This window comes from Canis lupus, chromosome 19, assembly GCF_048164855.1.
Source record: "Canis lupus baileyi chromosome 19, mCanLup2.hap1, whole genome shotgun sequence".
NCBI classification, from domain to species: domain Eukaryota; kingdom Metazoa; phylum Chordata; class Mammalia; order Carnivora; family Canidae; genus Canis; species Canis lupus.
Window position 1 is genome coordinate 28,878,876 of NC_132856.1, and position 23,621 is coordinate 28,902,496.

The 23,621-nt window shown below is 39.9% G+C and overlaps 1 protein-coding gene across 8 annotated transcripts in view; it reads right to left on the reverse strand.

Annotated features, from left to right (window-relative positions):
• The window catches only part of ATXN7 (ataxin 7), a 139,917-nt gene that overhangs the window by 49,992 nt on the left and 66,304 nt on the right, over positions 1 to 23,621 (reverse strand). For 7 of the 8 annotated variants that reach the window (XM_072785533.1, XM_072785527.1, XM_072785531.1 and 4 more), the window contains one exon: positions 248 to 352. In XM_072785533.1, the coding sequence (XP_072641634.1) occupies positions 248 to 352 (105 nt within the window). Of the gene's footprint in view, positions 1 to 247; positions 353 to 3,186; positions 3,343 to 23,621 lie in introns of those variants that run through there. The other variant, XM_072785534.1, reaches the window with a different exon arrangement.

Here is a 23,621-nt window from a genome sequence, read left to right on the forward strand (position 1 = left end):
AAAGAGATTTTATAAAATACATTTTTCCCTGTCCAATTTCAATAAATTAGAAAATGCACATCACTTCCAATAAAATTCAGAAAATACCCAACATCTGACAGGCATTAACCCATTCAATGAATTAGAAAGCCTACCTCCTGACAGAGGGAGGGATATTATATTCTATCCCTGCTGTCACTGGCCTTCAGTTTAATCCTGCTTTACCTTTTACCCTCTAATAATGATTTCTGAATGGTTATGCACTTACCATAATGTGATTGAAATGCCTGCGGTTTGACAACCTGATTACAGTCGTTACACACCACCAAGTAGAAATCATCGTGGGCTGGACACAGACCAAATATTGGCATGTCTGCAATAAAGAAAGAGCATCACTCACTCATCTGGTTCTGATTAATATGAAACCATTTAGGCTAGCAATACTTTCTAAAGGAGCTGCTTTAAGATGAAGTACACCAGTACAAATGTTACTCCAGTATCATTTAAAAGTAACTGATGTGGCACCATGACTATTAAGAGAGAAGTCAAATCAGGCTTACAGAATCACTGTTCAGAGAGTCAAAATAAAAGGCACCAAAAGTCATCAGTAAGAGGTGAAACAGACAAATCTATTAAAATGCAAACAATGCATACACTCACACAATAAAACAACTTTAGATAACTCCACCAAGGGTTATAGGGAAGAATCTGCAACCACATAAAATGCCTAGCAAGTTACAAAGCTGTATCATCTAATGATTTTATTTAACTATGCATTCTATTCCAGCCATTTGGTCTCTGAGTTCTATGGAAAATTTAAGAAAGGAAGCAGAGGTTTCACTAAAGAGTAAAATTGCTGGTTTGGTCAGTGTGTAATACAAAGAAATTTATTTTTATACTATTTTTTCAGGTCACAGGAACCTCTAGTCCTTTTGCTCACATACTGATGCTCCTGAATACATGGAACTTTGGTACAAACACAGCATTACATACATTAATCTCAGTTCAGTTACCAGAATAGGGCAAGATACAAGTTGGATTTTTTAGTTAGAAAGTTAAATTAATTAAAACACAAATGTGAAACTAAACTATCTGCATATATACAAAAACTGAAAGTGACTTGATATATGGTTAACTAAAAAGTCCTAACCATGAATAATTACTTATTACAACAATCTAGGTAGGGAATAGCACTAACATTTCAGATCCAGAATCTAATCTCTTAAATATTTCAAAAGTGGTGATTTTAAGGGTGCCTGGCTGGCTCAGTGAGTAGAGCATGGGACTCTTGATCTTGAGGTGGTGAGTTCAAGCCCCACACTGGGTTAAAAGATTCCTTTAAAAAAAAAGACAACTGCTGATTTTTTTTTTAATAAATTTTTTTTTAAGATTTATTTATTTATGATAGAGAGAGAGAGAGAGAGAGAGAGGCAGAGACACAGGAGGAGGGAGAAGCAGGCTCCATGCTGGGAGTCTGACGTGGGACTCGATCCCGGGACTCCAGGATCACGCCTGGGCCAAAGGCAGGCGCCAAACCGCTGAGCCACCCAGGGATCCCCACAACTGCTGATTTTAAACAAGTATTGTGTACACTATTTAGAATATCTGCAATAAATGGATAATTAGCACATTTCAATTAGGCAAATAGTTGAGTACATCAAATACCAAGTTTGAAGGGGGAAAGAAGTCCTAAAACTAATTAGCTTCTGTTTTCCTTCCTGTAAGATTTAATTTCACACTTTCTCCAGCTTGGGTGATCATGGCAGGTTTACAGGAAAAAGAAAATACCCTGAGAAGATATAAAGTGATCATAGTCTCAAAAGTACTAAATTACTTATCTAATATCTACACACAAGATATAGCTCAGATTTTGTTTAAGCAGTTTCTATTACACTGAATTACACAGATCGCTAGCTATAAATCTGAAATATACCAGGGACCAACAAGATTCTGAGATGCAGTGGCAGCACTGAGCAGTTTCTAGGTGCTATTATCTCAATTCTTTTCTCACAACTACCTAGGTAGATACCATTACAACCCCACTCTAAAAAGAAGGAAACTGATTCACAGAGAGATGAAGTACTTTGTCTACGTCAGAAGCTGGGATGCCATTCTGACTCACAACAATGGCTTGGACCTGGTCCCTTGAAGATCAGAGGAACGTGATTTCTAGAAATTCCTTCCAGTTTCCACCTCCATTAAGTTGGAATGTCAGACCTGAACACCTTTGATAAACTGATTAGATAATGTAAGAAGCTTCTAGTAGACTGCTGACTTCTGTGACTAAGCTTAATAATTTAATGAAGAATAAGAACCAAACAATGTGCTATTTTCCTTGAAAGCATGCCCACATTGAGTTAATAATAGTACATGTGGGAGAAAAGGAAAGGTTATATCCATGCAATGATCAACATGTAATAAGCCATTTTCCATGGCTACAATTTGACATGATATTTCATTTTAAAAATAAAATTTAAGTAGTTTTCTTTTAAGTTCCATATACTCCTATGCTAAATGCCTCTAACACAAGACAAATTAAGAAAGAAAATCTGAATTACAGAACATAGCATTCATAATTAACAGTTGTAAAGTATGAAATGTCTATAAATATCAAGTTTCATTAATGAAATTGACTCAATTAATTTTATTAATTAAATGGTAGTTAAAATGGCATTAAATCAAGTGTGGTCTCAGTTTAGATTTAGGCAACTGCGATGTGCTGGTTTGTGTGGTTTCCCACAGCACTCAAAGTTAAGCAATGCTGTTTAAAATATATCACTTTGTCAGATACTAGCCCCCCAACCCCTTTATAAATAAAGCAATTTGAAAAAATTAAAAACTATACCAATCCTTTCAAGTAGTAGCAATTCAACTGGCTACAATAATGTTTATACAGAAAACTGTTCTTTTTTGAATCACAGATTCCTTTCTTCCTTTTGTGAGACTTAGAAACATTATTAAAAATAAGAAGGTAGGAATCATTCTGTAAGGGACCAGGAACATAGACTTCTGTAAAAACTTCAATTTCCTCAGTAACTTAAGATCATTTGCAATCGATGATGACAGTAATGAAGATAAAACAGTTGGCCTTTACTGAGAGACTGCTATGTACCAAAGGCCCCGTGCTAAGGACTTTTTATATGGTTTATCCTACAATATAATCTTCGTTTTACCCATGGAGACTTGAACTTGTTTACTATCACTCACCAAGAAAGCATAATCATGACTCAAACTCAGGTGTGCTCTTTCTGTGAAGTCAGTTCTTAATATCTCACCAGCACATCACACTCCCTAAAAAGCCTGCATAGGCAGGAACTCTCTCTCTCTCTGTCTCTCTCTCTCTCTCTCTCTCTCTCTCTCACACACACACACACACACACACACTCTCTCTCTCTCTCTCCCTCCCTCCCTCCCTCTCTGGAAAGAATCATGGTACACACTTAAATCCAATTCATGCTACCCTAAGAAACTGAGTTCCAGTTATGAAAATCTAAAGCAACTTTAATTTTAGCTTTCTAAATTCTTTACTTTCAAGATATCCATATTTGGAAGTAAGCTAGAAGATACAAAATAATTTAAATAAAATGTCTTCAGGAGAAAAAAAAAAAAGAGTTCTATATCCTTTTTCTGCACTGGGACATTCCAGAGGCCTTAGCAACAGGAACAGAATGTGGAATGTTGTGGCAACAGAGAAAATGAAATTTTTGTGAGAGACAGTATGTATGTTTCTGAATATTTTTAAAGAATGTTTATAATCAGCCCATCTACAAACTAACATATAAAACTTGTCCAAATGCAAGGAAGTAAAAGATTTAAATCAAAAAATGAAATAAGAGTTGATAAAAATGTTACTACTGAGTTTTTTTTAAAGTTAATAAAATACACTGTAAACATACAACTTAGACCATTATGTACTTCAAAATAATGAAAAGTTTTTAAATCGTACACCTGGCTCCCTGGACTCCAAAATAATTTGAAAGAATGGATTTTATTGTGTGTGAGCCCTAAATCTTTTTCAGGATTCAGGTCATTCCAATCTTCCAATTAGCAAGTAGCCCAGCACCCACATCTAGGCCATCATGTACTTTGTGGAGACCCCAGGCCAGCATACAAGGAAGGACTGGGTTTAAGCACATGGACACATGAGCACCTGTGCAGAACCTCCACAGACAAGTGTAGAATGAAGGCTCTCTACCTGAAATCAGATCCTAAACAGGAGGGAATGTATTCAGTTACTTTGGTGCTACTATCCCCAACTTGAGAACTGAGTTCAACAACAGAACGTGTGTGTTGTAAGCAAAAGCATCCCACCTTTGCAGCACCCTGGGTATCTCCCTTCTCCCATACTCCCCGATTTCTACATGCCAATGACTCCTACATTTCTATCTCTAGCCCCAGATGGTTCCTGAGCTCTGTCTACACTCACATATCCAACTGCCTACTAGACACTGCCATCTGGATGTCTTATATACATCTCAAAAGGATAAGCATGTCCAAGAGAACTCCACTTTCCACCCTGCCCTGTTCCCACCCCCTAAAACTTCCCCTCTCTTGGGTAAATGACTATTCATCTCCTTGATTCCTCAAACTAAAAATCCAGATGTCATCTCTTGATTCCTCTTTCCCTCTTCACATCCAGGCTTGGCTTTACCCTAAAATCTCTGTCCACTTCTCCCCATTATCTAAGCCACTGCTCTAGAGCCTCCCACCAGCACCTTGTTTCTAATGGACTATGGAGGTAGTCCATCTACCAGGTGGGTCTACAATCTCTTCCACGCAGCTGCCTAAGTGATTCTTTGAAGTCCTCCAACAGATCGTGTCACTACCATTAACATTTCTCCAGTGGCTTCCCACTCCTCTAGGAATAAAATCTCAGCCCTTACCACAGCCCCCAGGGCCCTGCCAAATATTCATCTACCTCTCTCTCACTCTCTGCTCCCTTATTCCTTCTCTGCTCCTCTCTCCTTGGCTCATTCTGCTCCAGGTACACTGTCCTCCATTCTCTCCTTAAACCAAGAAAGCTTTCTCAGCTAGTCTCTGCCCTTTCTCTTCATAAAATGCCAAGTACATTTGTACATTGTCAGGTCTGGTTCAGCTCTCTTCTCTTCAAAGAACTCTCCCACTAACCATTAGTTAGTTGCTCTCTATCACAAATAAGCAGAGGTGCTAACAGAGAGGATCCCTCCCTATCACTCTGAATCCAATGTGTTGATGGACAAGTTCTGTAAGCCCTTCAAACTTCAGTTTCTTCATGTGTCAAATGGTACTGATAAACAGTACCTAATTTACTGGGCACTTCATAGGATTGAAAGATTAAGAGTTAATACATGCAAAATCCTAGGAGACCTCCTTAGGCAGTGCTCATGTAACAGTCCCCTCCCCAACCTGTGAGATAGGAGTCATGCACCCACACTATTGCTCAGGAAACAAGGCACAGACATTGAGACTTTACAAGCTCGTAAGTGGCAGAGTTGACATTTGAAGCCAGATGTGTGGGGCTCATGAGCCCAGGCAATTCCCAACAGTCTCTCAGAAACACTGCCTAAACCTGCCTCCTCCATGCTACACCCACTGCCAGTAGCCACAGTGGTAGCTTCCGCACACTAGGACAGATCTCCTAACAGAACCTGTTTCTTCCCTTTTCAGCCTCCTCTGCCCTACTGCCAAAGCCACAGACCTATAAAGCAAGAACACTAATCCTCTCCTCAAAGACCTTTGCTGGCTCCAAAACAGGGCTTGGAAAAAAAAAAACAAACAGGGGTTGGACCCCTGACCAACCTCTCCTTGACCAAGGGCCCTAGCATCTGGCTTCTCCCACCTCTCCGGTTTGAGTCAACCTGCTCTAGCCTTCTCAGAGCTAAAAGGGCCACTCCCCTGGCCTTCTCAGAGCCTGCCTTGTCTTCCTACAATCCCATCTGTTGCCCAGAACCATTCCTAGAACATAGAAAGCTTTCCCCTCTTCTTCCTGGAACTCCTACTATTTATTATTTAATAAGAACAGTTTCACTGCCCTCTCTACTGTGCTCTTACTCATATCATTCATTATCCCATTGGAGTCCCTCCATCACTGATTTATGGATGGTAATTTACAAGCAGCCACCTCTGTAATCCTGCCTAACAGCAGACTCCTTCTTGCTTTCCCTAGCCCAGATCCTGAGAAGCAAGCTCTCACTGTGTGTTAGTGAAGTCATGACTGGCACTTGGAACTTGTCTGTAGCTTCCAGTTGCTCTTAGCATAAAAACTGGATCATGAGGCCTTAAACAGCCTTAACTTGCCTCTTTGCAGCTGGCCCCTCTGGCCTTTGATTTGTTCCTGGAGCACATCATGCTCTCTCCTGCCATAGCACCAGGTGCTTGCTGTTCCATCTGCCTGGAACCACCACCTTCTCCACATCTTTACCTGGCTTGGATGTCAGGTCTCAGCCTGGATGTCACTGTCACGGAGACTTGGCTAGGCAGGCCCTGTTATACGTTCCCAAAGCACTGACTTAGTTATTAGCCTTACCACAGCGAACTATGCTCAATTTGTAACGACCCATCTCATCGTATGAACCTTAACCACCTCCCACTAGAAAAAGTTCTGTATTTGTCTGACTTCCTACTCTAGGGACAGTGCCTGACAATGCCTAAATTGACCAATAGGAAGCAGCAAATAAATGTGTCATATATTACCTGATGAACAATAAGTGAAGTATTAAAGTCCTTGGGGGGCCATCATAAGTCAAGGTTATAATTGTGCCTTTATGTCATTTAACGACAGAGTCATCCACTAGAATTGAGTATGCCATTTAGTGACACAAACATTTGAGGTGAGAAGGTTTCCCTTAAACATGTGATCAATCCCATTCCTGTGGGATGGGATGAACCAATTCATGTGTCAGGGTCTGATTCTCAGAATGAACAGCAGCAATTTCTCTTTTGCTGGTTTATCAATGCAGCAACTAAGAGCAGTTGTAGAGTCAGACTACTTGGACTCATGTCCTTATTCTTTTTCTTACCAGCTGTGTGATCGTGGTTACATTATTTAACCTCTTTGAACTTCAGTTTCCTCATTGGTAAAATACCGTTAACAGGACCTGTATTTCAAAGTGTTATTTTGAAGATTAAATGAATGAATCCATGGGGAGCACTCAGGGCTGAGCAGGTAGTAAACCTACTCAATAAATATGAGCAAAAAACCCCAAAACACAAAAATAAACATTTGCAGTGTCTGCTGCAAGGGCCCCAGCTCCCATTAATTAAACTCACAGAAGACTGATATATACACAGACAGGGACAATTTTACAATGCGAGCTGAGCACTCAAGTGGACTGATGCTCCTACTGCTGACCACACTCTACTCTCCGTAAGCAAGAAAGGCAGCGGGACAGCGGAGAGGGCTCACTGGCACTCCTCTCCCTGTGGAGGGTCAGGGCCCATGCTTCCGAGTTTAAGCTATGCCCCTGCAAGCCACAGAGAATCCAAGATAGTAAGTGAGGAAGCCACATTATAGAAAAAAATCACTCTGGCATAAGTGTGGATCAACTCAGGTGACAGCAAGGGGGTAGACAGATCGAGGACACTGGTCCCTAGGACTAATGCACAGAGTGAGACATGAAACACCTGTGCAATGAAAATGGGGGCAAACAGGCCAAAGACAAACTCTGGAGGACCCCGCCAAGCCCTCAGATTATAGGTGGAGTATAAGGCCAGGGGAGGAAGCCTAAGATGGCGCTGCACTTCCTTCCACACTGCAGCTAATGTGAACGCATAGACCCTGGTAGACACGGATGGAAGAACTTGGTGTGCAAAGGCAATAGAGCCCAGTGGCTAAAGGTACAGCCTCTGGAGCCACACTGGCTGCATTCAGATCCCAACCATGCTACCTACTAGCCTTTACTCAGTTCCCTCCTCTATACATGGGTAATTGTACCTACCTCATGGGTTGCTGAAGGGATAAGGAATATGAAATCCTATAACAGTGAAAAGTACTTTAAAATGTGAGCCACTTTTTATCCTCTTCCCTACCACTGCTCTCTGGCATTTGATCTAAATAGTAGCTATGCTCCCTTCACCTTTTCCAACCTTCACTCCCCTACAGCAACCAGTGATGTTTTTAAATCAAAATATCACCTAGTCTGACTTAACCCCTTAGTAGTTCTCCAATGTAGTCAGAATGAAAACCAATGCTTACAAGGCTCTGCTTGACCTCTGCAACCTCAAGACATAGTATTCACCCCACAATTTCCACTCCAGAATTCTAATCTCCTTGACAACTACACCAGCATGCCAATCACAGGGCCCTTGCTAATTCTGTTCCCTCAGTATGGAATGCTTTGCCTGGCTGGCTCCAGACCTGGCTCCAGGTCTCAGCTTACATTCCAACAGAAGGATCTTCCCTGACCACCCCCACTTAAAGCAGGCCTCTATCTCTTCAGATAATTCTTCTCTTCACTCATTAGTTATTTCTTATTTGTGCTTTGGCTCTTTCCCTAAGATGTAAGCTCCATGAAGGTAAGTGCCATATCTGCATAGCACAATGCCTAGCACACAGGTTCTCAAAAAAAGAACTTGAGAAAGCCCTCTGTATCAGACCTTCCGAGTTTAAATTGCAATGCCATCATCATTCACTAGGAGTGTGACCTTGGGCAAGTTCCCCTGCTTCAGTATTCTCATCCATAAAATGGAGATAATGCTAGCAGCTATCTTAATGGGTAGTTACAAGCGTAAAGTAAGGTAGTATGCAGAAAGCTCTTAGAACTGTCGGACATGTGCTAGGTCTGCTACTTTTACTGTCAGTGAATTACATTAGTCACTGCTTCCAATCTCTGCCATCAACAGCCAGCACCTCTTATAATACTATGTATTAAGTACTTACAAGTATCATGGCAAGTACTCTATATACATTAATGCATTCATTTACTCACTCATGTACTGAACCCCTACCCTGCCTATACACCATTCTGAGTACTAGGTAGGTACCAGAGAACAAAAATCACAACAACAAGAAACCCTAAGAAGCATTAATACATAAAACAAAAGTAATAAAAGTTTACACTTACTAAATGCTGCCGATGTTCCAAGTACAGCACTAAGTATTAAGTCATTTGATCTTCATAATACTACACCTACCTTTCACAGTAACAAAAGTATAAACTTTTGTTACTATATCCACACTTCACCAAAAAAGCAAGAAAGGCACAAGGTGATTACCTGCCTGAAGTGACAGCATCAGGAGGTGGAGGAGTTGGGATTTGAAGAAGGTGGCTTTCAAAAGTCCATGTCCTTCTCCACCTCAGTAAACAAGCTCTCCACTATCCAGTGCCCCCCTTACCCTTCAGGATCGCTCTACTCTTCTGCCTTGTTTAATCAAAGCCAACCAAGGCATTCTATCAGAAAGTAGACTGCTTCATCCACCTCTGGATGGTGTGCTCTCATCACTCCTTAAAGGCTTCCTTATATACCAGGACGCTCAGCCCTATTAGCTTCTGAAACACTTCTAAATAACCTGACCAACCTGGAAGGCTAGTCTGCACATACTAAACTTTTATTACAGTCAGCCCCAAATTGATTTCAAATGCTAACTCTTTTTTTTTAAGTTTGTTTGTTTATTTATTTATTTATTTATTTATTTATTTATTTATTTATTTATTTATTTATTTATTTATTTATTTATGATAGACAGAGAGGCAGAGACACAGGAGGAGGGAAAAGCAGGCTCCATGCCGAGAGCCCGACGTGGGACTCGATCCGGGGACTCCAGGATCGCCCTCTGGGCCAAAGGCAGGTGCCAAATCACTGAGCCACCAAGGGATCACCCTCAAATGCTAACTCTTGATTCTAGAAATTTAAAAGTAATATCAATAACATAAAAAAGTGTTTGCTATTAAATGAGCTTTAATGTCTTAACTGGGAAAGGATAAAATAGAACTTTATTTCTACCCTCCACACACATTTCTCCTGAACTCCTATCATCTGCTCCAATAATTAAAGGCAATCAGACTTTCCTTTGACCATAAGATGTTACATAATGGAACTAACTAGGGACAAAATATCCAATCAATAGCCTGCTAAAATATATGTTGTTTGGGGCTCTATCTGAACTAAAGTAGTCAATAAAGATTGGATTAAAAAGAAAACTGACATATTTTAAGTCAAAGAGCAATTAACCAAACAGCAGAGGACCAAAGAGTTAGAGCAAAGAAAATAGTCCTAATATTTATGAATCACTAACCACCAGTGGCCAGCCTCACATTGACCCTCCCCAGAAAAGTCACAAGTGCTGATGTTGTCACTGCTTGTACCGAAATTGAGATACAGTGCCTGGAACAGAAAAGAAGAGGCAAATATCGAAATCCTAGGGAATCCGCATTAGGGAAGTCACATCAGGCTACAAGGGTGACCAACTGGGCAGTACACATGACAGGCTGTCTCATGTGTACCTTAAGCTACTCAAAATACTGTCAGTAAATTCTGACCTTTCAAATCAGAACCCAAGCCTGAAATGCCATGCATCCTAAATCTGGAAGTGCCTGCCAAAATCCTTACTGAATCTGATTTGCAACATTACCACTCAGCTAAGCTTGTAGCCTATGGGTGAGACATAGGCTAAAAGTCTACCACTTTGCTACTACTGTAACCTCAAGCAAGGAACTTAACCTCCTGACTTCCAATTTCTGGATTCGAAAAATGGTAAAAACAATGGTATCTATCTCAGTGGATTGTTGGACTGTATGAGATACTCCACTAAAAATGCTTAACTCTATTCTAAATACAGTAAGGAGAGTGTATATAAAGGATTCAATAAGAGTACTGTTAATTTTACCATCATTATTGTTAGGGTTACAGTTACAATTTCATGACTGAATTAAGAATACCCTTACCTCTTTTGTTCAAAAGGCAGTCAATACTGTAACACCACACCTGCCAGTATCTTGTAGGCAGAAAATCCATGGCTCTCATATAACTAAGTACAACTTTAACTATAAAATGGCACTGCCTACTGACCTATCTCTGTTCTTAAATGATCAGCCTTCTACAGACCATACCCTGGGACATAAAACAAACCTCAATAAATTTTAAAGAACTGAAATCACACCACTTATGTTCTCTGTCCATGACAGTATCAAATTAGAAATCAGCAAGAGGAAGATAACATGAAAAATTCCCAACACATGGAAACTAAAAAGATATTTCAAATAATCCATAATCAAACAATGTAGTTATATTAACAGGCCAAGGAAGAAAAATCATACCATCATAAATGATGCAGGAAAAAGTATTTAGGATAAACAACCACCACCTCCACAAAGCCAGGAAAAGAGACTGCTTTAACTTGACAAAGAATATTTACAAAAACACCTACAACTAATATCACACTTAATGAATGAAGAAAGATTATATGCTTTCCTCCTAAGCTCAGAAACAAGGATATCCACTGGCACCATTGTCATTTAGCATAATAGTGGAAGTTCTAGCCAGAGAAATAAGGCAAGAAAAGGAATTAAAAGACAAACAGATTGGAAAAAGAAGAAATAAAACTGTCCCTATTTGCAGATGACCTGACATTCTCTGTATAAAATCACAGGAACCTACAGAAAACCTCCTAGAATTTACCAGTTTAGCAAGATGACAAAATACAAAGTTGCCTTAGTCTGTTTGGGCTGCTATAACAAAATATTATAGAATAGGTGGCTTATAAGCAACACACTTCTCACAGTTCCAGAGGCTAGAAAAGTCCAAGATTAAGTTACCAGCGTGCGTATTCCATGTCTGGTGAGAACCTGCTTCCTGGCTCAACAGTTTTCTTTTCTCTATATACCCTGCTGCTTAAATACGAGCCATGGACCATACCTTCCATATCACCAAGAACTAAGAATTGCAGAATTTCAAGCCCTGACCCAGACCAAACAAACCAGAGTCTGCATTTTAACAAGATTCTCAGATGGTTTACATAAATGTTTGAGATGTGCTGAAAATAGAGCATCATACAATGTAGACTGAAAGCTGAATAATGTTAGCAATACTGGAGAAATTATTCATATCATAATTCGTATTTTTTCAATCTATCCATCAAATGCACCTTAAGCATACTTGCTCAAATGTATATGGCTCTAGTGTGTACTGACTATATGTGCATTGTAGAATATAATAAATGTATACTGTATAATGTATACTGAGTATATTAGCCTGTAGTTTTGGTCTTTGGCTTCATATATCAGAGTACTGGTCTCATAGAAAGAGTTGAGAAGTATTCCTTCCTTTTCTATGTTTTATAAAAGGTTGTATAGAATTAGCGTTAATTCTTTATACATTTAGTAAAATTCCTCAGCAAAGCTGTATGGCCCCTGGCTTTTCTTAGTGAAAAGTTTTAAAGTTACTAATTCAAATTCTTGTACTAAGTCTATCTGGATCTTCTAACTCTTCTTGAGTCAATTTTGGTAGTCTGGTAATGTCTTTCTAGGAATCTGTCCATTCCATCTAAGTTATCCAACATGTTGGTACACAGTTGTTCACAGTATTCCTTTATAATCCCTTTCCACTCTGTAAGGTCAGTATTGATGTCATCTAATTCTGGATTTTAGTAATAGGAGTAATATGGTGAAATCTAGCTAAAGGTTTGCCAATTTTATCAAAATCAGAGCCTTCTGATCTTGTCAAAGTACCAGCTTTTGGCGTCACTGATTTTATCTTATGGTTTTTTTTCTGTTCTCTAGGTCATCTATTTACACTCTAACCTTTGTTATTTTCTTCCTTCTGCTTGCTTCATACTGAGTTTGCTCCTTTCTCTAGTTTCTTAAGGTGGAAGGTTAGAGGACTGATCTGAGATCATTCTTCCTTTTTTATAGAGCTGTTTATAGCTTTATATTTTCCCTTAAATACTGCTTTAGCAGCAGTGTAAAAGTTTTGGTACATTGTATTTCATTTTCATTAATTTCAAAGTATTTTCTAATTTCTCTTATTTCTTCTGTAACCCATTGCTAATTTAGTAGTGTACTGTTGGGGCACCTGGGAGGCTCAGTCAGTTTAGCATCTGACTTCAGCTCAGGTCATGATCTCTAGGTCCCAGGATCAAGCCCTACATCGGGCTCCCTGCTCAGCGAGGAGTCTGCTGCTCCCTCTTCCCTCGGTTCTTCCCCCGTTCTTGTTCTCTGTCTCTGTGTCTCTCAAATAAATAAATCTTTAAAAAAATTTTTTAGCCTTTTGTTTTATTCTTTAAATTTGTTAAGGATGTTTGTCAATTTCTCAAATTTCCTTCTGTTGTTAATTTCTAATTTTACTCACTGTGATTAGAAATTGTACTTTGTACTTACATGATTTCAGTCTTTACATTGAGGCTACCTACATATGATACTGGAAAATATTCCATGTACATTTGAGAAGAATGTGTATTCTGCTGTTGTTGGTTAATCTAGTTGGTTTATGTTTTTCAAGTCTTCTATATTTTTATTGGATTTTCTGCCAACTGTTGTGTCCATTCTTGCAAGTGAGTTACCAAAATCTTCAACTATTATTGTTTAATTGTCTGTTTCTCTCGTTGGTATCAGGTTTTGTTTTGTTTGCTTCATGTATTTTGAGGCTGTGTTGTTAGGTGCATATGTCTTTATAATTGTTATTTCTTCCTGATGGACTGACTTATTCATGATTATATTATGTCCTCCTTTATATCTAATGACATTTTTTTTAAAGTTTATTTTGTCTAATATTTGTATAGCCAGTCTAGTTCATTTGTTTGTTCTTTCTCTCTCTGTGTAATCTCTATACTCAATGTAGGGCTCAAACTCACAACCCCCAAGATCAAGAGCTGCATGCTCTTCTGAGAGTCAGCCAGCCACCCCCTTGACTAGTTCTCTTTTGACTGCTGTTTGCATGATATGTCTTTTCCATTAACTTACAACGTATTTCTGACTTTGAACCTGAAGTACATCTCCTGTTGACAGCATATTATTGGGTGATTTTTAAAAATCCATTCTGCCAAAAACAAAAACAAATAAAAAAAATGACAAAAAAAATCCATTCTGCCAATTTCTACCTGTTGATTGGTAGTATATTAATATTTAATGTAATTATTAGTAAGATAAGATTTACATCTGCAATTCTGCTTTTTTATATCCTGTCTTTTGTTCTTCCTCCATTACTACCTCCTTTTGTGTTAAACTGATATACTCTACTTTTTTTCTTGAGAGGGAGTTGCGGAGGGGAAGGGCAGAGGGAGACAGAGAATCTGAAGCAGGCTTCACACCCAGTGCAGAAACTGATGCGGGGCTCAGTATCACAACCCTGAGACCATGAACTGAGCTGAAATCAAGAGTCAGATGCTGAACTAAATGAGCCACCTGGGCACCCCTCTAGTATAACTTTTTAATTCCCTTTTTCTTTTGCCTTTTTGTCCCAAGTTATTTTATTAATGGTTGGCCTGGGGATTGTGATTAACAACGTCAAACAATGTAGTTTGAATAAAACCAACTTAATTTTAACAAGATAAAAAAAGCTTTGCTTTGACATGACTCTAATTTGTGCTCCTAGTAGTAATAAATATGGCCCAGCATGTGGGCCATATTTTGCTGTGTCTTTGCCATTCTTATAATTTTTTGAAGACTGGACAAATACTATAATGTGGCAACTCTGGAAATCACAATCACTGTCCTTGTTTGTTTAGTGATTTACCTGGTCTAATTGTTTTAAAGTCTATTCTGTTATGTGTGGTTAGCTAATTATTAGACAGGGATTTCCTTAAATATGTTGAGCCAGTGAGTCTCCTGGACCTTGTCGAGGGGCTCTATGTGTATGCTGGAGCATGCCTTCAACGCTCTAGCAAGCATTTTTTTTTTTCCATTTCTTTTTTTTTTTTTTCTAGCAAGCGTTTTACAACTCTGCTTCAGCCTTCATTTCCTGCTTGCTTATGGCCTTCAAGGTCAGCCAGAGGTAAAAAAATGGATTCCTTCCATTTTTCCTCCCCAGTTGCTTCCTCCCCAGTTGCAATCTCTTCCCTAGTGTTTCCCACTTAGATTGTTAGTCGACTCTTGTCTGAGGTGGTGATACCAATTGAGGCTAACAACTGCAATGTTCAATAATTGCCACTAGTCTGAGGGGGTTTTTTTGTGTGTGTGTTTGTTTTGTTTAATAAACAGAACGCATAGTAAACCTTAAGCCAGCACAAGTAAAGGCAAGTTCTGGGAATGGAACTTTTTAGGGCACTAGCAGGCAGTTCAAAGAATGACAAATGCCTGGGAAGAGGACTCTGGGGGAGCTCCAAACTCCTTCTGTCCCTTCTAGTAGCTTCTAGGCTGCTGGTTTTCACCACTATCACAGTTGTAGAGGAGTTAGTTGGTTTTCAAAATTACCATGGAGCTGGTGATGGGGTTTGAGCAAGGGTGAATTAAAAACCCCCAGAGTTTGCTGTATTACAGAGATTCAGCTTTCTTTCTTGCATAAGTGTTCAAAAGATCCTGCCACTCTTAATTTTCAGAATGCTGACAAAGTTAATTTTGACAATTCTTGACAGTGTTCTTACCACTTTTATGGAGAAGATTTTCAGGGGTCCTTACTCTGCCGTTAAGTACTTACTGCAAGAGTATCAATCAGACTGTTTATCACTATTTTCAACACTGCTCAGACTACAGTGTGGAGAAGGGAGGTTCATAGTTCAAAGCAGAAGTAAAAAAACCAGACAGGAGCTGTTTGCAACAGTACAGATGAGAGACATGGGTCGTGTGGACTTGGGGATGGCAGTGAGATTGCACAGAGACAGTTCTGAGACGTTTAGAAGGAAATGTTGCCATGACTTTGTAATGGCCTGGACACAAGGGTGATGCAGAGAATGACGCCACATCTCCTGTCCTGCAGAACAGGATGGATGGGTGGTACCAGTATCTGAAAAGGAATTCTGGAAGAATGCCAGGTCTGCAAATAAGGAACATACACTTGGGACATTTGAAATCTAGGTGACTCTAAGACTTCCAAGAAGATACTAAAGAGGCATTCATCCAGAAGACTCCCCGCTAATTTTAGAGCAATGTTTTATGAATTCTATGAATGTCTTATAAATTCATTGTTTCCTCCATATGGGAAAAACAAAAATAGGCAAGGCATGAATACTAAGTGTCAATAATTCAGTCACCCAGGAATTAAAAATATGGTTCCAAGAATGATGAGAACCAGGCATAAGTGCCTGAAACTACTCATGGCTTACACTCAAGTGAATTAAAGCTTTCCCCAAAGGCAGATATATTTAAAGAGAAATTACAATAAAAAATAAAGATAAATCTTCCCTTGTGTCTAAAAAGATGCTGTTGCACTCGTACACATGTCAATGTAATGTTCTCAATGATGCCTGTGAAAAGAGCTCAAATCAATCAGATTCATTCATGCCTCCACTCATTGCATGAATACTAGATGCTTCCTGACTGGCAGCACTTGGTCTGACCTAGGAGACAGCTGGATCACACCAGGTCACCAATGTGCAAATGGTTCTTTTAGTCTTAACACCGACTTTTCTGAATATCATACATTTTTAGTTGTATAAATATTTCTGGTAGTCCTCCCTTTATGCAGGAAATTTTCCTGTAGAGTGGCTGTCTCAGGAGAGGTGGGGAAGGGGGTACATGGGGAGGGGAGAGACTTAGAAGGAATAGTAAGGGGAGAAAGAAAGAAGAGCGTTGACTGCTAGTTAATTACTTTTACTCGTAATCTCTCCTAATGTTACAAAGGCTTCCTCTGTTTAAACAGATCTGATGTAGTTTATTACTATTGGGAAATATTTAAATATCTCAAGTTTGTTCTGACTGTTAGCTCATTTCTGTTTCAAAAACTCTTAAGAGCTAATGGGTAATACCTTCACCAGAAAGCTTCATGCATTCTTCTATCTCAGCTGTACCTCCTTAGACAGTGCAGCTTCACTCCTTATCCTTCCAGGGCAAACTGCTCAACACACCTGAACAAGGTACTCAAAGCTCAGTTACCACAACCATATGCAAACAGATGTGGTTGGCAGATAATACCCTGCATAGCCACAATTGAGAGGGATGCCACAGGTTAAACACCTGTTTCTCCTCAGTTGTTTGTTTGTCTGAGTGCTTATAAAATAAAATGTCAGACAAATGTTTAAAATACAATATAATGATATAACACATCACACATTTATCGAGCCCTCACTGGGCTAGGCAGTGTGTTCAGTACTTTACATGCTTTATGTTATGTAATCTTCACAACAACCCTGTGACATATGTGCTGTTATTAGCCCAAGTTTACAAATGAGGAAATAGGCATGGAATGATTAAGTAACTCACCCAAAACTGTACAAGCTGGCAAGAGATGGGCCTGGGGTTAAAGGTTACAAAATAGTTGGCTCCAAGATCCTAGTCTCTAACTGGCATGTACTCACATGTCACTGGTTACAGAGCTTCAATCTCTCCTTCAACAAGTTATTAACTAAGGGTCCCACTATTTTCACCTCTGGGGAAGAGTAAACAGGAAACACAAAGATTCAATCCTTGCAGAATTGACACAGCTTCTGACATTATGAAGACGGTTAACTTTAAGACACTTGTGTGGGCAAAACTGTTCATATACGTTACTTTATACACACTACTTAATATTCACCACTGGCCTAATAATAAATCCCAGTTAGCTTAAATTATAGTGTAAAAAATTACAATGGAAATGATTTCAGTGGATGGGGGTGAGATCTAAATATGTTCAATTTGGGGATCCCTGGGTGGTGCAGCGGTTTAGCGCCTGCCTTTGGCCCAGGGCGCGATCCTGGAGACCCGGGATCAAATCCCACATCGGGCTCCCGGTGCTTGGAGCTTGCTTCTCCCTCTGCCTATGTCTCTGCCTCTCTTTCTCTCTCTCTCTCTGTGACTATCATAAATAAATAAAAATTAAAAAATAAATAAATAAATATGTTCAATTGAAGTACAAAGCATTCAGCTATATTCTTGAAAGACTAACATGACAATCCACACTTTCTCCCCTCATTCAACACATCACGAGGCACTTAAGACAGAAAAAGAACTTTATGTACTAATAAATGGAAACAAAGTAAGCCTTTTCACTACAGTAAGCCTTTGGTTTATTTTATTTTAGTTAACAGGTTTCTGTCCTTCCTTGTTTCAGAAAAACAGCCAACACGCTGCCTTATTTACATCTATGCTTATCAGTAATGACATGGCTATATCTCTGCAAACAGTTGGTTAATTAATTTGTAGCCCTATCTTCTGGCAACCTGCCTATGCAACTGAACAGCAGAAATAATTACACTAGGCTAAAGTGGGAACATTTTCACTTTTCTTTTTGAGATTTCTTATTGTGGGGCTTATGCCGTTCTTTAACTGGGCTTAACTTGCAGAATGCTTGCAAATCAGATACAGTCATTAGAAGACTGTAATGTTTCCATTCTTCACTATAGCCCGAATATGCTATCCGAAAGAAAAGGGATGTACTCAAAACTGACCCATCAGTCAAAGGCACAAAATGTGAGCTGAGTGGAATCATGAATGAAGACAAATCAAGCTCTATTACAGGAAAGACCTTCATCTCTTTCATTACATTATAATCTGAGATTAATCTACCAACACATATTTACCTAGAAACTACCACAAGCAATTCCCTACTTCCTTATACCACACCATATGTTAAAAGTCAAACAAGAGGTTACTGGGATCCTGTATTCGACACCACAAATCACAGAATATCTAATTAGGGATCACCTTTGAAGCACAGTCTCGAGGAATATACGTCTAGTACTTGAAGGTAAACACTATAGTCCCCTGAGTCCAGCTAAAGCCCACCTAACATATAGTTGATGTTACAGCTTTCTTCATGCCTAATTATTTTCATCTGTCTTGATTTTAACAGTGGAGTTCCACTGGTTGGTTTCTAACATCAGTTGAAGTCATCCTTGGGAATTTCTCAGACACTGCGTGGAGGCCAACCAGTAAGTCCCACACAGCCAGTTGTGTCACTGTTAGAACAGATGGCTATTCCTACCAAATGAAATAGCTGGCTTGTATTTAGAGGCCTTACTACACAAAAATATCCATGTAATTGAACACCAGAATCACAGGACAATGAGATGCTTGCACTTGGACTCAGTTCCCACAAGCATCTCCAAATAAAGGAAAAGCAACCAATATTCATAATTAATTGTTTGCTTACTATATTCAAAACACTCCTTCAGGATGCTGAAGATATAGCTGTGAGGAAAATCCTGTCCTAGTGGAACTTACATCTTAGTTGATTCACACCTCCCTTTTCAAGCTCATTTCAGGACAATATGCATAGGAATGACTGGTAAAATTAGCCATACTGTTTTTGCTCTTTTGTACCACCATACAGTATAATTTGCACAAGTTACAAGAAGGTATGATGCAACCCTCCTGTAAAAGTTTAAGACCTATGTTTCTGTTATCAGCAGTGTCAGAAAACTAGTTTATACTATATGTCTTTTTTTGTGAGTAAAATGCAGTAAAACAGTCACATAGCCACTCACAGACTGCTGAAATGGCAAAACAGGAACTATTGCATAAAACACTGTTGGTACTGACATCATGTGAGAGACTGCACTGCTTTTTGTCCTGAGTTGTGTGAAGGTCCAAAACCATATGAAAAGCAGTTTAAAGGCATCATCACAGAACAGTGAAAAGTGCAGGCTGTTCAAATGTTCGAGATTGTATGTTTGTGGCATTGTGCTGAGTACTGGGAAAAAACAGCATTAAAAAAACATCCTTTGCCCATAAAGAGCTTCCAATCCAGCTGCAAAGCTGAGACATTCACAGAAATACATCCCTTCATTTCAAAGCTGCCTCCCAAGTTTGTGTCAATTATCAGCCTCTGAGGAAGAATAAAATAATGTACCTTTCAACTTTATAATCCACTCTCATTTCAGAAATATTAAAAGGAGAAAGAAGTGGGACACCTGGGTGGCTCAGTTGGTTAAGCATCCACCTCAGGCTCAGGTCATGATCCCAGGGTCCTGGGATTATGCCCCACGTTGGACTCCCTGCTCAACAGGGAGCCTGCTTCTCCCTCTCCCTTTGCCCATCACCACCCTCCTACCTCCACTCATGTGTATGCATACTCACGCGGGCGCAAGTGCTGATAAATACATAAAATCTTTAAAAAAAATAAAGAAAAGAAAAAGTGGCATCTAGTGAAAGGTAATAAAGGGGAAAGGAGAAAAAATAAGTGGGAAATATCAGAAAGGGAGACAGAACATGGAAGACTCCTAACTCTGGGAAATGAACTAGGGGTGGTGGAAAGGGATGTGGGTGGGGGGTGGGGGTGACTGGGTGGCGGGCACTGAGGTGGGCCCTTGACGGGATGAGCACTGGGTTTTATTCTGTATGTTGGCAAATTGAACACCAATAAAAAATAAATTTATTATAAAAGAAAAAGAAAAAGTGGCATCTTGGAATCAAGGATATCCAATAACAGTTAACTCTGGGACTTCTGGGGTATGGCTGTGCAACATCAGTGAAGCTCAGGATAAGGAAGAGAGTGCTTCTCTTGGTAGTCACCCAAAAGAATGTAGTTAATGTTACGGCCACAACAATCTCAGCAAGGTATCTCCTCTGTAATACGATTTCTAAGGAAGGAGCTAGCTGTCTTTCAACAGCATCACACCAGCAACAGCAACATTACGTTATTTGTTCAAATATTTAACAAGAACCTAATAGGCATCAAATACTGAAGAACATTCAAGGACCTGAGTGAGGGGCTTTATATCATTAAAGTAGTGGCTCTCGGGGATCCCTGGGTGGTGGCTCAGCGGTTTAGCGCCTGCCTTCAGCCCAGGGCGTGATCCTGGAGTCCTGGGATCAAGTCCCGCGTCCGGCTCCCTGCATGCAGCCTGCTTCTCCCTCTGCCTGTGTCTCTGCCTCTCTCTCTCTGTGTCTCTCATGAATAAATAAATAAAATCTTAAAAAAAAAAAAAAAAAGATAGTGGCCCTCAACCAGGGGCAATTTTGCCCATAGAGGGAGGCTGGCAATGTTTAGAGACATTTTTGGTTGTCACATCTAGGGTGTGTGGTGCTACTGGCATCCAGTGCAAAGGCCAAAAATGCTGCCAAATACCCTACAATGCAAAGGACATTCCCCCACAACAAAGAATGATCTGGCCCCAAATGTCATGAACACTAAGACTGATTGAGAAAAAAAAAAAAAAAAAAAACCCTCCATTAATTAAAGCACCCTCAAAACCCCTATGGGGGAAAGTCTATTTTAACCCATGCCCACTTGTGAGGAAATGGAGGCGAAGAGGTATTAAATAACTTGCCCAAGGTCAGTGGGGAAGTGATGGAACAGGGATTGTAACCCAGGAAATGTGAAGCACGGTGCAACAAGCATTAACACCCTGCAAAACTCTTGATGTGATTACAGGAACCCAGAGAGGAAGTACTTAAAAAAACTGAGTCACCAGGATGTAACACTTTTCATTTCACCCTCTCTTCCCTCAGTCACCATCCAGAAGTATTCCCTTTCGGCCTCTCACAAAAGTCATCTCTTTCCAGTGCTCCCCTATCCCATCTTGATCTCTGGAAAGAGGTGTGTAAGTAGGATGACTGATTTCTGATTCCTCCTTCCATTGTTCAGAGTGGTTCCCATCAGCATAAACAAAACCACCCCTTGCCCCCAAGAACCCAGAGAAACAGACAATTCTTTCTGTGAATTCTCTTCCCGGAAGTGGTGGAACATTGACACACAGTGCGTTGCGCCAAAGAGGCCAGACTCAGTCATAATCTTGGAGTACACAGGAATGAAGAGGTGGTGGGAGAGGCTGCCAGCCGGCAGGCAGAAATGAAAGGACAGGACATAGGGGGCTGGTTTTCAGACTTCCCCAGCTCCTGGAGGAATCAGTCTTTGGCTTCTCCAGGCAAATGCAGGGTTAGCCATTAAGTGCAAAGGAGCTAGAGCAATTGATGATTCTGAAAATAAGGATGAACATCAATAGCTTTTCAAGTGCAAAATCTACAAATGAATCAATCATCCAACTTCCAATTAATTTTCTTCTTCTAAAAAAAAAGAAAAAAAAATGAGGGTCCCATCTTCAAATGATACGAACTAACAGCAGCAACAATAAAAAATCAATAAAGCCACTTGCTCCGTTAGGTACCTGTGAGATATCAATTTTATTATCCCTTCAGCATGAACCATTACCCTTCTTTCTCAGAAAGGTTATCTAACAAACCGCTCTGCAAAGGCTTATTTCAATAACCAATGAAGATTATCATTTTTTTTTTTCCAGGAGAAAAAACAAGGGAGACTACCGCAATCACAGGGAAATTTTATTTCCTCTTTTTTTTTTGGTAAAAGAAAAGTAGCTGAGACTACAGTCACTTAACATTCTGTTCCTTATTCAACCACAAATCCTGTTATGAGATGTGCAGTTTACAAATCATGATGGACTTTCTAGAGGGAGGTAGAAAACAGCTTTTGCCTTTGAAACCATGAAGGCTGGCCATTTGCAGAGTGGATGAAGAAAGTCAACAACAGGTGGCAAAAATGGTACCCTAGATTCTGTGTGTATTAAAGAGGGAATACCCCAGGTACTCTGATTCTCAAATGAAGACAATCATTGTAACCAGGAAGTATCCAATGAATTCTTCCTTTAACAACAACACTTTGAAGATCAGATTGCATTTTCAAATCACAGGGCACTAAGTTTCTACAGGACAGAAGACTGCATTTTCAAGAGCTCAGAAATTGGGGAGTAGGAAATCAGGGGAAAAAGCCAAGCCTGCCAGTTTCTTAAGAAGAGACAGACTCCAAGAGAAAGGAACTGTGTGTTCTCCAAGCCATCAACAAACTTTTCGGGATCCCTGGGTGGCGCAGCGGTTTAGCGCCTGCCTTTGGCCCAGGGCGCGATCCTGGAGACCCGGGATCGAATCCCACATCGGGCTCCCGGTGTATGGAGCCTGCTTCTCCCTCTGCCTATGTCTCTGCCTCTCTCTCTCTCTCTGTGTGACTATCATAAATAAATGAAAAAAAAAATTAAAAAAACAAAACAACAACAAAAAAAACTTTTCTGTCATCTAAATGGACCTCTGACACAGAAAAGCCTTTCTGGAGGTTACTCTGGCATTATCTGCTTAAATATACCTTCCATTTGTCCGTTCACTTACAAAATCAGCAAATAAAAATTTCACTAGTGCTAAGAAGCTTGTAAAAGTACTTTAACTGTACCACTACTGATAAAAGCAGCAAAACTACCAAGAGCCTAAATATCCATCCACTAAGATCAAATTTATACAACCATAGTATATTCATAATACAATCTACAATGCAGTAGTTTAAAAAAAAAAAAAAAGGCAGAGCTCTATGCAATGACATGGAAAGCTCTTCTTAATGGTTGAACACAAAAAGCATGCAGCAAACATAAAGCTGGACCAAAGCTCCAAAAGGCTGCCTGGAAGAACTATGGTTGAAGATGGGACCTAAGAGATGAAGGTTAATTTTCTTTCTCTGAGGGGAGAGATGGGCGGGTGGGGGTGGGGAGCAGAGCAGCGAGGGAAGGAGGGAAGGGAGTCTGGAGCAAGGGGGTAGTTACCGTGCAGAGGGACAGACATAACTCAGAGGGAAAAGCTAAGGAGCTGAGAGGCTGTGGTGGCCTCAGGCAAATAGAACCTTGTCCAGAAGCCATATTAAGTAGTTTTAGCTTTACC